Raw genomic sequence first — 14,089 nt, forward strand, 5'->3', positions numbered from 1 at the left:
GTCCCCCCACCCCCCCCCCCCCCCCAACAGAGTGAATGTTACCTTTGATTTGGTGCTAATCCAGTCATTTATTGGTCTTTTTAGGGTCCCATGGGTCCCCGTGGTCCTGCTGGCCCCCCTGGAAAGAATGGAGATGATGTAAGTGATGCTTTGATTCTTTTCTTTGCTGCCTATCTTTGTTAATGATGTAGTTCTTGGGATGCTATAATTATATTCATGCATAACCTACAGAAATGCACAGCCAAAATTTTTCTGATGGACAATGACTGTTGATGCTTCCACACACATATCTCATGTTATTTGTGTTCTTCAAAAGGGTGAGCCCGGCAAATCTGGTCGCCCCGGTGAGCGTGGAGCTGCTGGCCCTCAGGTGAGTGACAAAGGCCAGAGGATGGTTGGCAAAAAAATTATTCCATACTGCCATCTATGTGCTGATAGTCAACATACACATGGGCACAAAGGTTGATGTCCCTTAACTGTCAAATTCCTATGTTTAGAGTCATTAAAATGATTTTGTTCAGAAGGTCAAAAACCTTACTCTTTGTTGATGTCTTATGTCTTGTTTTCTTCCTGCAGGGTGCTCGTGGATTCCCCGGAACCCCTGGACTCCCCGGCATCAAGGGACACAGAGTGAGTTTTGAAGAGCACTGAATACCAAAATCAGGCTTTTCACCTTCTGTGCTGTTAAGAGTGGTGACCGGGTTTATGATGCACTTTTTTCTTGTACTCAGGGTTTCAACGGTCTGGATGGATCTAAGGGAGACGCTGGACCTGCTGGCCCTAAGGTAATGTAACAGAATAGCAGCTGATGCACACGAACACAGCCATCTCATCATAAACTGCACCAATATTTCAGTTTGAGCCACTAGGCCAAAGTGGTTCCACCTCCAATCTCTTTTCCTTCTGTGTTTGTGTACAGGGAGAGGCTGGTTCCCCTGGTGAGAACGGTATCCCTGGCGCCATGGTACGTTTTGCCTCACCTAAAACAATTTGTTAAAATGTACATTACTATAGGGGTTAGAAGTTGTTCCTGTAATAACAGTGACAATTAGATGTGACACTTTAAGTCTCGCCTCTTTCATATCCACAAAAAGATGAGTATGTAAAATGTAGCACTGTCAAGCTTGAATTTTTCTGTTTTTGTCTTTGCTAGGGTGCCCGTGGACTTCCTGGTGAGAGAGGCCGCCCCGGAGCCCCTGGCCCTGCTGTAAGCAGTTTTCTCTTCCTATTCTTACTCATCTATTGAAACACTTGTGACTGTGGTGAAAAACTAGAACATGGTTCTGTCTATAATATTTAGTCATGCACTACTGTTTAGATCTACTGATTGATATATTTTTATATTTTAAAACACATGTTGTTCCCCAAATGTGACATTGATCTAATCTGCCCCTCCTCTGCAGGGTGCTCGTGGTAATGATGGCAACACTGGTCCTGCTGGGCCTCCTGTAAGTACTGTGTTTAGCATTGTTTATGGCCACTTGGAAATTAGTGCCTACTTTAAACTATTTAATTAACTGTCTGTTAATATCATGTGTATTTTTTAGGGCCCTACTGGACCTTCTGGGGCCCCTGGATTCCCCGGTGGTGCTGGTGCTAAGGTAAGTCATCTAGAACTAGACATCTTTCACATCACATCGAAAAAGTTTTGCCAGTGATGCTTGGATTAGGTGCAGTGATGCTGGTCTGTGTTAGTGCTCTCTGTCTGAGTTGTCTGGCTGTTTTAAGGTGTCTGTTATAAAACCATAAAATTTGGAAGTCAATCAAATAAGGGTTACTTTTACTGTAATTCAGGAGGAAGATGGCACATTACTTGCTGTGTCATCATGCCCCTGATCTTGCTCATTAGTAGGAAAACTGGGGGTATGATCTGTCTGCACAGATTAAGGCCTGTCACCCTACTTCCCAGTACTAATTTCATGAATGAGTTATAGTCTCCATGCTCCACTATCAGCCATTAGCCAGCATGTTGTAAAACTGAAACCAAAATATTTGGCACAATGTTGTATGTCCCATGTGTGTAGCCGCCAGATGGCACCAGGGGACCTCTAATGGCACCTTACCTCTGCTGTCACCATCAGTGAAGCAACTACTTTAATATCCTGGATCTCATCTATCATGAAGTCACACACACTGGGGTTATTTTAAGATCTAAGAGGAAGAGAATAGAGAAAGCAGTCAGTGATGTGGCAGCAGTCAGAAACAATGGGTTTGGTGACTGTTCTGACTCTATTCACACTTTTTGTACTAAAACTCCTTCAACTCCAATCTTTTTGCTTTGAAGGAAACAAAACAATTAAAAATGCTCTGTCACCAGTGTGAAAAAACAAACCAGTACAAGTTTAATCAACTGTTAACTTGTCCTTTTTAAGGTAAATGATGTGTATATTTAATGTGTTTATGCTTTATGGTATGTATTTATTTTAATTTGCCAGGGCACTCACATGTTGTTAAAGTTGCAGGTTTCTGAGATGTTCCTTTCCTGCACAGGGAGAGACCGGTCCTCAGGGAGGCCGTGGACCCGAGGGTCCCCAGGGAGCCCGGGGTGAGCCTGGTAACCCAGGACCCGCTGGAGCCGCTGGACCTGCCGTGAGTAGATGCTCCCGTTTCTCTTTTTGTACATCTTCTTCCCCTATTTTTTCAAAGGAATAAATCAGAATGCTAAACAGAGATAAACACCTTCAACATTTTATGTCCTTCCTTATCAACAGGGTACCCCTGGATCTGATGGTTCTCCTGGTGCTAAGGGTGCTCCTGTAAGTTTCATACACACTGATAATGTTTTTATCGTTTGAACTCTGTGCATGAAGCATTCTTACTCCCGTAATCTCCATCCCATAGGGTCCTGCTGGCATTGCTGGTGCTCCTGGTTTCCCAGGTGGTCGTGGTCCTGCTGGAGCTCAGGGAGCTGTTGGTGCTCCTGGTGCCAAGGGTAACAATGTGAGTAGACAATTGACTGTGTGAATTTTGATTTTAGACCCAAGATCATTGGACATCTTAAATAAAAAGTGTGTGTTTCTGCCAACAGGGTGACCATGGCCCCCCTGGTCCTAAGGGAGAGCCTGGTGCCAAGGGAGAGCCTGTAAGTTTCAAAATACACTGATTCTTGATTGATTGTAATTGTTTCCTGTGCTTATTAGTCCATGTATTTTCCAACTTCCTGCGATATAGAGCATGTCAATAACTTAACACGTTTCGTTTGATTGACTATTTTTTTTCTTTGCCAGGGCCCCGCTGGAGTTCAGGGACTTCCTGGACCCTCTGGTGAGGAAGGAAAGAGAGGACCCCGTGGAGAGCCTGGTGGTGCTGGACCCCGTGGACCCGCTGGAGAGCGTGTATGTTACTTCCTCTTTCTTCTCAACTGCATTGTGTTTATGTAGAATACTTAAGGTTCAGCGTTTCATACGCCGCATATCCCCATAGTATTCAGCTAACAAATACTTCCTAAACCTTTAGTTTTATTAGAAGTTAGTGAGGCAACAACAAGTAATATAATATAGGTTCCTAGAAAGAATTCTGGACAATTACTACACATTAAATTCCCAGGGGGATTTGTGTCTAAGATACTGTATAAGTCAAGCATTTACATTCCAGTTAGTGACATGATTTGCGTGTGTCTTTGTTCCTTTAGGGTGCCCCTGGTGCTCGTGGTTTCCCTGGTACTGATGGAGGTGCTGGTGGCAAGGTGAGTGAGTCCTCCGCCAGGTCAGGGATCATTTTGTCACACTTAGTTTACTAAACCCCTTTTCAGATTTTCCTGACAGTATTGTACACATTATGAGACCAAACAATGTATTAAAGGAGTCAAACCTTGGAGTTTACTAAAAAAGACTGACCTCAACCACTGTCCTGACTTGTGGAGATTTCTCCTGATGCGTCTGCACTTGTATGACAGGGAGCCCCTGGTGAGCGCGGTGCCCCCGGCCCAGCGGGAGCTCAGGGAGCCACTGGTGAGTCTGGAACCCCTGGCGCACCTGGTGCACCCGGACCCAAGGTGAGTTCTTCACTCGATTTCACCAGATGCAGCATTTCTGTGTTACGAAAAGTCTTAAATGAACACTCACTGACAAGACTCTGATGTTTGTCTTTATACTCACTGAATCTCATATGTGCCCTGTTCTCCATAGGGTATGACCGGTAGCCCTGGAAGCCCTGGCCCTGATGGCAAAGTTGGACCTTCTGTAAGTACTGAACCACAATTAGTTACAGTACTTGTCATACAGTGAAGAGACCTTAAAGCTGTAAAGAAGGAAATTTAATTGGCTACATTTTGATTATTTTCTGTATTCTCCTGTCTTCCAATAATCTTTAGGGTAATCCTGGACAAGATGGCCGCCCTGGACCTCCAGGCCCTGCTGGATCCAGAGGACAGCCTGGAATTATGGGATTCCCCGGACCAAAGGGAACCAGCGTGAGTTAACAGAACACCCTCACTCATTTTCTTTTCAGATGCAAAAATAGATCTCCAGAAGGTACATAATTATTTAACTTCCAAGTTAATCTTTTGTTTAACATACACGGACCAATAATCCTGGTAACAAAAATCTTCATAGCACAAAAAAAAAGCACTTTAACAAACAAAAATAAGGTCACTGAAACATTAGATCACTGATAAATCAGTAAAATCTACTTTAGTAAATACATAATAACACAATAAAATAAATACTGTTACACAACAGATGTAAGTGAGGACTTCGTTTTCACAGGGTGATGCTGGTAAGCCTGGTGAGAGAGGTGCTGCTGGTGCTTCTGGCCCTGTTGTAAGTACTCACATACTTTTAGAAATATAATCATTAAACTTTACTAGTGTAAAATATATTTTATGTCAAAATAAAGGCATAAAAACTGTTGATAACTGTGTGGGTAACGAATTTGTTCCCAGGGTGCTCCTGGCAAAGATGGTGATGTTGGTGCTCCTGGACCTTCTGGCCCTGCTGTATGTATTTCATCTGCCTTAGCGTAGTTATATATTTTAGTGGGCTGACTTAATGTAAAATGAAAGTATGACATGTTAAATTATCTGTTGCAAGGTTTCTTATCATGTAGTTTTCTTCTTTCTGTTCAGGGACCTGCTGGAGACAAGGGTGAGCAGGGACCTGCTGGTTCTGCTGGATTCCAGGTAGGTTGCGAGATCATTTTAATAGCCTGAGTGCTCTCTTTTGTTTGTTAATATATTTCTGAGCTGCGTCATAAATCCACTTGAAAACACTAACATTTTTCTGCCTTTCTTTCTTGTGCAGGGTCTTCCTGGGCCCCAAGGTGCTACTGGTGAGACTGGCAAGCCTGGTGAGCAGGTAAGTGCCGCAGAGAACTGTAGACGCACAGATTTGTATTTCATAGCCTAACTGGTCCCTACTCGTCAGCTAGGCCTTCACATGCAGAGTACAATGTAGTTGCTAATCATACATAGATATTACGCATGTAAAACTATAAACATTTAGGAATATTGTGATTTTTCAAGATTCCAGATTTTGTCACTATCATCCTGTCCTTTCCCCATTTCTTGTGCTGCATTGTGCATCATCCTGACAGTAGATCCACGATAACCTTCTTCCCTCTTTCATCTTTTTCCAGGGTGTTCCCGGTGAGGTTGGACCCCATGGCCCATCTGGACCAAGAGTGAGTAGCTCCTGCGTTGTCATCATCCATAGTAAACAGCCTACCTCTTTTGTTAAAATGGTCGGGACTACTGCATCTCTTCTGTTCTTCAGGGTGACAGAGGTTTCCCTGGTGAGCGTGGTGCTCCTGGTGGTAGCGGCCCTGTTGGACCACGTGGCTCTCCTGGCCCTGCTGGAAACGATGGACCTAAGGTAAGTGGGTAGGAAAAAGTCTTTACAGTGAGGAGATTTTTTTTTAAACTCTGATCTCATAGTTAAAATGGCTATTTCTTGAACATTAACTCCAAGTTTTCAGAACAGTCCAGTTTTTGAAATGACACTGGAATAAATGAAGCCGTTCACTGACGTCAACAATGACATCACACATCACACAGATCAGATTTAACAGTAGAAAAGTGTTCAAATACAGATGAGTGACAAATAAAAGGAAAATCTTGTATAAATTAATAGAAATGGGAAACAAATGCAGAGGTCACTCATTAGACTGCTGATTATTTTCTTGATTATTTGACAGAAGGTAAAAATTGTGGAAAATGCCCTTTTTGACTTTCCAGAGTAAAAGGTCGTGTGTTATCTGATGATTTTACAACCTGTGCATTTGTTGGTGGCTGTCAGATGAAAATGAGCTTTTAGCTCTGTCTGGTACAATAAATGTATCGTGCATTGTCCCTGTCAAATAAACACATAAAGAAATAAAGAAAGATGATTGAAAACTGTAGGTATTATGAGTAGATAATAATAAATATTTGTGTCTTTGTGTGGGTGTGCAGGGAGAGCCTGGTGCTGCTGGTGCACCCGGTGGTCTTGGAGCCCCTGGAATGCAGGGAATGCCTGGTGAGCGTGGAGCCTCTGGTCTCCCCGGCTCCAAGGGAGAGAGAGTAAGTATCACACCACTATAACATTGTTATGAGCATTTATTATGACAAAAACAAATGGGAGACAGTTTGATTTGCTGGTCATTATAATTTTTTCAGCACTCAGATGAGAGAAAATATATATAATATTTCATTTAATTCACATTTTTAAAATGTTTAGTTGATTTGTCAGGTCAAGATTACCCTAGCAGGGGATTATGAGTGAAGAAATGGCACGCTGCTTTCTGTTAACTGAATTAGACATATTTTAAATGTCCAAAGTTTGTCAGACAAGAAGGAAGAAAACAGCGATTATGGAGAATACTGAGGACAAACAGGCTGATGTTTTTTTATTGTCTTCTCAAAATACTTGCCAAATGCTAGTGGTACAGTGACTTCCTATTTTTTTAATGTTTGCCAGGCCCAGTGTGTTTATTCCTTCTGACAATTAGCAAAAAGCAAGCAAGGAAGGTCACTTTGAGTTTTCCTTACAGAGCACCCAAATGTGAAGCAGCAGTATATTTGGGTTCTTATAACTTAGTAAGGAGTAGTAAGAACATGTTTAGTACAATCACAAGGGATCTCACTGACCTTGTTTGCTTGCTTCTCAGGGTGACCATGGTGCCAAGGGAGGTGATGGTGCCCCTGGCAAAGATGGCGCCCGTGGCTTGACTGGACCCATTGGAGTCCCTGGACCTCCTGGTGCACAGGGTGAGAAGGTAAGACCAGCTTTAGTTCATGATGTTGCTCCTCCTGCTCTCATGACAGTTTTCAGTAACAAATACAGTGTATGTAGCCAATATATACACTATGAATTGGATTTCACAAGAAAAAGTATCCCTAATTATGCTCTAATTTACTAAGATATCTCCAAGAACAGATGTCAAATAGATATTCAGTGCTGTGCTTTCTAATTTTGGGAGCTTGACTTTGGCTTAAATGTGGCTTCTGACTTCCTGTCTTTCTCCTTCATCGTTGGTTTTAGGGTGAGGGTGGTGCTGTTGGAGTTGCTGGTCCCACTGGTCCTCGTGGTGCCCCTGTAAGTTCTCTAAACACACACTTCATTGACCAGAAAACAGAGTAACATATTGATCATATGTTTTGTGCTGTGTTGTAATAAACTCAGTCTTGACTGAATGACGCTAAAACATTTTTCATTATTTTTCCTCCAGGGTGAGCGTGGAGAGACTGGCCCTTCTGGACCTGCTGGATTCGCTGGACCTCCTGTAAGTCTGTCAATAATTACATTTTACCCTAAGACTGGTCTTTATTCTTTATGTTTTGTTGTTTTTTTCAGCTTCAGATGCTTTCAGCTGTGTAAAAATACAGCAAACTTACTTTTAAAGTTGGCACAGGAAGGCATGTTGAGCTGTTTCTTCTGTTGCCTTCCAACCTCAGGGTGCTGATGGTCAGCCTGGTGCCAAGGGAGAGACTGGTGACTCTGGACCCAAGGGAGACGCTGGTGCTCCTGGACCTGCTGGACCTGTTGGTGGTGCTGGTCCTCAGGTAGACATACCAGATGAATAACCTCTGATACACAGAACACTCAAGCCACCAAATACTAATATTACTATTGACGTTTACAGTATATAATTTATCAGATGGTGTTGATAATGAGTTTTATAAATGGGAATTTTTTATGTGGTCATATTTTCTTCAGTTGGTTGAATTATTGTGGTTCCTGTTTAACAATAAAGTCCTACCTACCTACCTACCTTAACCCAAAAATGTTTCTGTCATCAGGGACCTGCTGGTCCTACTGGACCCCAAGGTGCTCGTGGTGGTGCTGGACCTCCTGTAAGTAACCCATCAACATGTAAGATTTTGTAGAATTCGATGACACTCTACCTCCTGAAAGATGGTGAAATCAGTGATGATTTAAGTTTCATTTATTTGTGTGTGTGTTTGTAGGGTGCTACTGGTTTCCCTGGACCTGCTGGTAGAGTCGGACCCCCTGGTCCTTCTGTAAGTATCCTCACACCCACATAACCAGCTGTAATAACACATACACAGTCTTATATTATCCTCATGGTCTTCAATGACATGACTTCTTTTTCATTTCCAGGGACCCGCTGGACCCCCTGGACCTATGGGACTTGTTGGCAAAGATGGAGCAAGAGGAAACCGCGGTGAGACTGGTCCTGCTGGTCGCTCTGGTGAGCCTGGTGCTGTGGGACCCCCAGGAATTGCTGGAGAGAAGGGATCTCCTGGTTCTGATGGAGCCCCTGTGAGTACCTACCAGCTATAATTGCAATAGATGTTCTGTCATGGTTTTGACAACCTAAACTGTGTCACAGTGATATATTGTCTGCTTACTGATCGCTGTTTTCTTCTGTGCAGGGTCCCGCTGGTGTTTCTGGACCCCCTGGTATTGCTGGACAGCGCGGTATTGTAGGTCTCCCTGGTCAGCGAGGAGAGCGTGGTTTCCCTGGTCTGCCTGGACAATCTGTGAGTATTCTCTGAGCACATCATGGCCAGAAACCTTAGTGTTTCTCTTGTGCAAGGACAGGACCCTATTGCATCAATGTAAATTTAGCACGAAATGTGTTTCTCATGCTTGACCACAACATGAGTGTACAGTATTTTTAAAGCTGTCCTTGGTGGATCCACATGCATGCAGAGAACTGACCACTCTTGTTTTTTAGGGTGAGCCTGGAAAGCAGGGACCTCCTGGACTTGTTGGTGAGCGTGGACCCCCTGGACCTGCTGGACCCCCTGGACTGTCTGGTGCTCCCGGAGAGGCCGGTCGTGAGGTATTCTGCTTCAAGTCTGTATAATCACTCTCAATCAGAGACAATTTAGTGCAGCATGGGTCAAACACTGAAAATCCACCTACAATTCACACATTTTCATGAACTGGCTAATGATGCGCCTTATTAGCACTGTTAAACAGCTTGGTTCACCACAGAATGACTTCCTTAGCATACTGTTGCTAACCATTGAACAGTATGATGATTGGCAATTCTCGCTGCTTCTCCACAGGGATCTGCTGGTCATGAGGGTGCTCCTGGTCGTGATGGATCTGCTGGAGCCAAGGTAACCTTCCTCCCACTGACTAACTTCTATCATTCTCAAACTTCAAATCATATAAATACCAAACATTTTGCTATGTTTTCAATGACCATGTAATCTTTAGCAGCGTCCCAATAGAAACATTCCAAATGGCCTTTAGTTGTCTATCTCACTGGGGATTTGCTCCTACAGGGAGACCGTGGTGAGAGTGGTATGCCTGGACCCCCTGGACCCCCAGGTGCTCCTGGAGCCCCTGGAGCTTTCGGCCCCTCTGGCAAAGCTGGTGACCGTGGAGAGAGTGTAAGCCTCCATCCTGCTTATCCTGATCCTCTTGAAAAAAGTAACTATATAAATCTGCTAACTTGGTGTACAGATAACTGTTGATTTTACTTTGCTTTGATTTTCTTTTTTCTTTAGGGTCCCGCTGGTCCAGCTGGTCCTGCCGGCCCTGCTGGTGTCCGTGGTGCCGCTGTACGTTCGTCACTACTTAATATGCACCATTATCATTTATATATTCACTTTTGAGACAGTACAGGAGTCTTCTGCTGACTGTAGACTGAACAGCACCTCCTGTTGCTTTTATCCAGGGTCCTGCTGGCGCCAAGGGAGACAGAGGAGAGGCTGGTGAGGCTGGAGAGAGAGGCCACAAGGGACACAGGGGATTCAGTGGCATGCCGGGTATGCCTGGACCTGCTGTAAGTAACCATTTAATTGTGATAGAGAACTCTATAAATTACTGCATCAAAAAGCTTTCAGATTATTTAGTTATTTGATGTTAACATCTTCATCTGCCTCTAGGGAGGACATGGAGAGAGAGGACCTGCTGGTGCCTCTGGACCTGCTGGACCTAGAGTAAGTGTGACTGTTTTACAGTTTGTCATGTTACCGGTAGTTATTTATTTTAAAAAAAAAAAGAAAAGCTTGTCTACCAGGTTAAATCTTGGAGAGTCTGTTTTTAATGTAGGAGTTTTTTTCACTGACTCCATTTGTGAGTTCAGTGCCTCAGAGTGTAGGTATAATAATCCAGAAAGTGGCAAATATTGTATGTAATGAAAAAAGATTATAATCAACACATATGCCAGTTTTATACGTGCACATAACATCAGTAAAATGGCAAGCTGAACTGAATGAACTGAAGTTTTTTCTTGTGAAGTGATCATGTGGCTTTTGCTCCACAGGGCCCTGCTGGATCTAATGGCTCCCCTGGTAAGGATGGCATGAATGGTATGCCCGGACCCATCGGACCCCCTGGACCTCGTGGTCGCAATGGAGAGATGGGACCTTCTGTAAGTTGCAATACAATTGTTCATTTATCCACATGCTTGTACATTCAGAAGCTTGTAAGCCCCTGGTGTCTCCAAACAGGGTCCTCCCGGACCTCCTGGTCCTCCTGGTCTTCCTGGACCTCCCGGCAGTGGATTTGAGTTCATCGCCCAACCAGCTCAGGAGAAGGCCCCTGATCCTTTACGCGGTGGTTACTACCGTGCTGATGACCCCAACGTGATGCGCGATCGTGACATGGAGGTTGACACCACCCTCAAGACCCTGACTCAGAGGGTTGAGAAGATCCGCAGCCCTGATGGTACCCAGAAGAGCCCTGCCCGTATGTGCCGTGACCTGAGGATGTGCCACTCTGAGTGGAAGCGCGGTGAGTACAGATCAGTGCCCTGATGGAGCCTTTGGATAAAGAATGACATGAGAATAAGCTTAACTTGTTTTATCTTTCCCTGTTACAGGAATATACTGGGTTGATCCCAACCAGGGTTCTCCTCTGGATGCCATCAAGGTCCACTGCAACATGGAGACCGGTGAGACTTGCATCTACCCCAGTGTGCCCAGCATCCCCATGAAGAACTGGTACCTCAGCCAGAACATCAGAGAGAAGAAGCATGTCTGGTTCAGTGAGTCCATGACCGGTGGATTCCAGGTGAGAAGACAGGGCCAAAAAACCAGTCCCACAGTGACAAAAATCTTTCTCATCCATTAGCGGACAAGCGCTATTAAAACTCATGCATCTTTCTCTTCCCTCCACCGTGCAGTTCCAGTATGGCAGCGATGGAGCTGATCCCGAGGATGTCAACATTCAGATGACTTTCATGCGCCTGATGTCCAACCAGGCCTCTCAGAACATCACATACCACTGCAAGAACAGCATTGCCTACATGGACTCCGCCACTGGCAACCTGAAGAAGGCCCTGCTTCTCCAGGGCTCCAACGATGTTGAGATCAGAGCCGAGGGCAACAGCCGCTTCACATACAGTGTCAGCGAGGATGGTTGCACGGTGAGTTTTAGTTGTACATACCGTGACACTTGCGTTCACATACATTCCTAAAGAGAGATAAAGACCATCCGGCCTTGCCTTTAGAGAAGCAACGCTTTGAGCCTTACAGCACTTGAGCTACAGTAAATGACTCCACTTTCTTGAGCACTTTCTAAACTTTTCTCTTTTTCTTCCTCTCCACAGTCACACACTGGCACATGGGACAAGACAGTCATCAGCTACAAGACATCAAAAACATCCCGCCTGCCCATCATTGACATTGCTCCTATGGATGTTGGTGCACCTGATCAGGAATTTGGCATCGAATTTGGCCCCGTTTGCTTCTTGTAAAAATGAAAGAAATATGGACATGACATTGTTGTTTTTTTTTCTAGCAGTCATCTCTAAACCCTTTTTCTATGCATTCAAAACTCATTCGGCTGCCATTGGTCCACATGCTTAAAACCACTCTGCTGAAGACGGTGTTTGTGTTTGTCAAATCATGAGAAGTTTTTGGGACTGATACTTCAACTGAAACCAACCACAAGGACACTTTAAAAAGAATCTTTTGTTTCCACTGGCAACAAGAAAATAATATATACTTGTGTAAAATTTCCCCATGGAGATTGAGAAAAAAAATCGATCCACACATGCAATGAAACACAGGTGACTTTTGCCATTTTCTACCACTGCGGAAGGACATTGAAAACAACAAGTGATATGTACCATTTTTCTGGTGTTAAATAAATTGTAAAAAGAGTGAAGTGTCTTCTTGTTCTAAATTCATAAAAGAAACACCTGAATATTGCTCAGACAAATGTGACCAGCAAATGAGCAAGACAAAGAAGCTCACCTTCATTGCAATACGTAGATGGCTACCTCATTACAAGACGTCACCGATTTTTTTCTTAAATGAAAAGGGTATATTTTACACGAGTCTATTGGGGAGGATTAAAAACATTCAAAGGTGCTATTTCCACTTCAGTGAGGTCCAGTTATTGGTGCTACAAAATTGACTCACTGTCTTGTTGTCTATGCAGTGCAATTGTTTTCTTCTTAAGTGTTGGTTTGATAACAGAGGTTCTCACTGCAGATGTAATGCATGCAATCAAGTCTTTGTAGATAAAAGCAAGTGACTCTGGTTCAATATCATTTCCCTGCCCATGTGTTCAGTGTTGATCCTTCTGTCTGTTTGCCCCTGTGGAAAACTCCTCTTCACTAAAGAAACTCAGTACACACCTCTCACCCTGTTGTTTATGTTGTTCGTTGATGTATTTTTTGCGAAGGGTTTCTTAAAAAAAGAATCTGAAGCAGACCCACTTTCATGGTTTAAAAGAGAGATTCTGTACTTATGTTGTACATGTATAATAAATTGAGATGTTTTTAATTATTTTGGGTGCTGAAATAAAGCATGTGAAGTGGTCTACTCGGTGGCAGAGTTTTCACTGTCCTGGTTTGCAACTGTTGTGAAACTGAAATCAGGATTTGGAAAGTACTTTATACACTGAAGTTGCATTTCACCTTTTCAGAGACCCCGGGAGACCACGCCCTGCTCCAGCGCTGGTATTCAAATAGGTTCAGAAAACAACTGTTCCACAACAGTTGCACTGATTATGTTTCTATGAAGCAGCAGTGAAAACAAGGCCAATAGCCAACCAGGCTTTTCAGAGTCTCTACACAAAGAAAGTTTTAATTGCAGATAAATGCCTTTAGAAATCAGACCTACAACAATGTACAACAATGTTTGTCTTGCTTTTATCTCTGCACTCAAAAACAGGGAACTGATTTTGCATGAGAATGAGGTTTGTCCTTATTAGACTCTTCACTGTTAAGAGGAGAGGAGATGTGTGTCAGACCTAAACACCCACAAAATCAAATCACGGTACGGGACCGACCCCATCTGGACATCCAGTGTAACAACAGCTGCTTTAAAGGTACTGTATGTGCAACACTGTAAAGTCTACTGCTGCACTGATTTCTGAAGGTTTTTCAGACTTCAAACGGTACATCTGGCCTTTATCCAACAGCCAAAGTAGAAAATGTAAAATGTCAGACCCTGAGAAAAGACTGAACCATTAAACAAAACTACTGTGAAAGCAACAGAGCAGTGATTTCCAACCATTTTGGACCGAGACCCTGTAAAGCAACATATGTTTCGTGAATCAGTGATATCATCTTCACTGAATGTTTAATTTTCATAATTTTCAGAGGTCTGAGGAGGTAAAAGTATCCAGTATGTAAAAAAAAAAAACAAAACAAGATGAGGAAGTGTCAGAAAAAAATTATTATTATAAGAATACAGAAAATCATAAACAGCAAATAACAATTTGAGAAACTGCATACT

General features: G+C 43.4%; 1 protein-coding gene across 2 annotated transcripts in view; it reads left to right on the forward strand.

Moving 5' to 3' along the window:
- The window catches only part of col1a1b (collagen, type I, alpha 1b), an 18,569-nt gene extending 5,398 nt beyond the window's left edge, over positions 1-13,171 (forward strand). Inside the window, exons 9-51 of one of the 2 annotated variants that reach the window (XM_020625331.1) lie at positions 85-138; positions 317-370; positions 577-630; positions 732-785; positions 920-964; positions 1,154-1,207; positions 1,404-1,448; positions 1,548-1,601; positions 2,491-2,589; positions 2,712-2,756; positions 2,842-2,940; positions 3,029-3,082; positions 3,228-3,335; positions 3,632-3,685; positions 3,896-3,994; positions 4,128-4,181; positions 4,313-4,411; positions 4,707-4,760; positions 4,883-4,936; positions 5,066-5,119; positions 5,241-5,294; positions 5,575-5,619; positions 5,712-5,810; positions 6,389-6,496; positions 7,084-7,191; positions 7,458-7,511; positions 7,645-7,698; positions 7,871-7,978; positions 8,216-8,269; positions 8,384-8,437; positions 8,538-8,699; positions 8,813-8,920; positions 9,118-9,225; positions 9,455-9,508; positions 9,677-9,784; positions 9,902-9,955; positions 10,072-10,179; positions 10,283-10,336; positions 10,663-10,770; positions 10,850-11,132; positions 11,221-11,411; positions 11,524-11,766; positions 11,950-13,171. In XM_020625331.1, coding sequence (XP_020480987.1) covers positions 85-138; positions 317-370; positions 577-630; positions 732-785; positions 920-964; positions 1,154-1,207; positions 1,404-1,448; positions 1,548-1,601; positions 2,491-2,589; positions 2,712-2,756; positions 2,842-2,940; positions 3,029-3,082; positions 3,228-3,335; positions 3,632-3,685; positions 3,896-3,994; positions 4,128-4,181; positions 4,313-4,411; positions 4,707-4,760; positions 4,883-4,936; positions 5,066-5,119; positions 5,241-5,294; positions 5,575-5,619; positions 5,712-5,810; positions 6,389-6,496; positions 7,084-7,191; positions 7,458-7,511; positions 7,645-7,698; positions 7,871-7,978; positions 8,216-8,269; positions 8,384-8,437; positions 8,538-8,699; positions 8,813-8,920; positions 9,118-9,225; positions 9,455-9,508; positions 9,677-9,784; positions 9,902-9,955; positions 10,072-10,179; positions 10,283-10,336; positions 10,663-10,770; positions 10,850-11,132; positions 11,221-11,411; positions 11,524-11,766; positions 11,950-12,096 — 3,753 coding nt within the window. In that variant the 3' untranslated portion in view covers positions 12,097-13,171. The remainder of the gene's footprint in view (positions 1-84; positions 139-316; positions 371-576; positions 631-731; positions 786-919; positions 965-1,153; positions 1,208-1,403; positions 1,449-1,547; positions 1,602-2,490; positions 2,590-2,711; positions 2,757-2,841; positions 2,941-3,028; positions 3,083-3,227; positions 3,336-3,631; positions 3,686-3,895; positions 3,995-4,127; positions 4,182-4,312; positions 4,412-4,706; positions 4,761-4,882; positions 4,937-5,065; positions 5,120-5,240; positions 5,295-5,574; positions 5,620-5,711; positions 5,811-6,388; positions 6,497-7,083; positions 7,192-7,457; positions 7,512-7,644; positions 7,699-7,870; positions 7,979-8,215; positions 8,270-8,383; positions 8,438-8,537; positions 8,700-8,812; positions 8,921-9,117; positions 9,226-9,454; positions 9,509-9,676; positions 9,785-9,901; positions 9,956-10,071; positions 10,180-10,282; positions 10,337-10,662; positions 10,771-10,849; positions 11,133-11,220; positions 11,412-11,523; positions 11,767-11,949) is intronic. The other variant, XM_020625332.1, reaches the window with a different exon arrangement.
- The last annotated feature ends 918 nt before the right edge of the window (positions 13,172-14,089 follow it).

This window comes from Monopterus albus, unplaced genomic scaffold (genome assembly GCF_001952655.1).
Source record: "Monopterus albus unplaced genomic scaffold, M_albus_1.0 scaffold353.1, whole genome shotgun sequence".
NCBI lineage: Eukaryota > Metazoa > Chordata > Actinopteri > Synbranchiformes > Synbranchidae > Monopterus > Monopterus albus.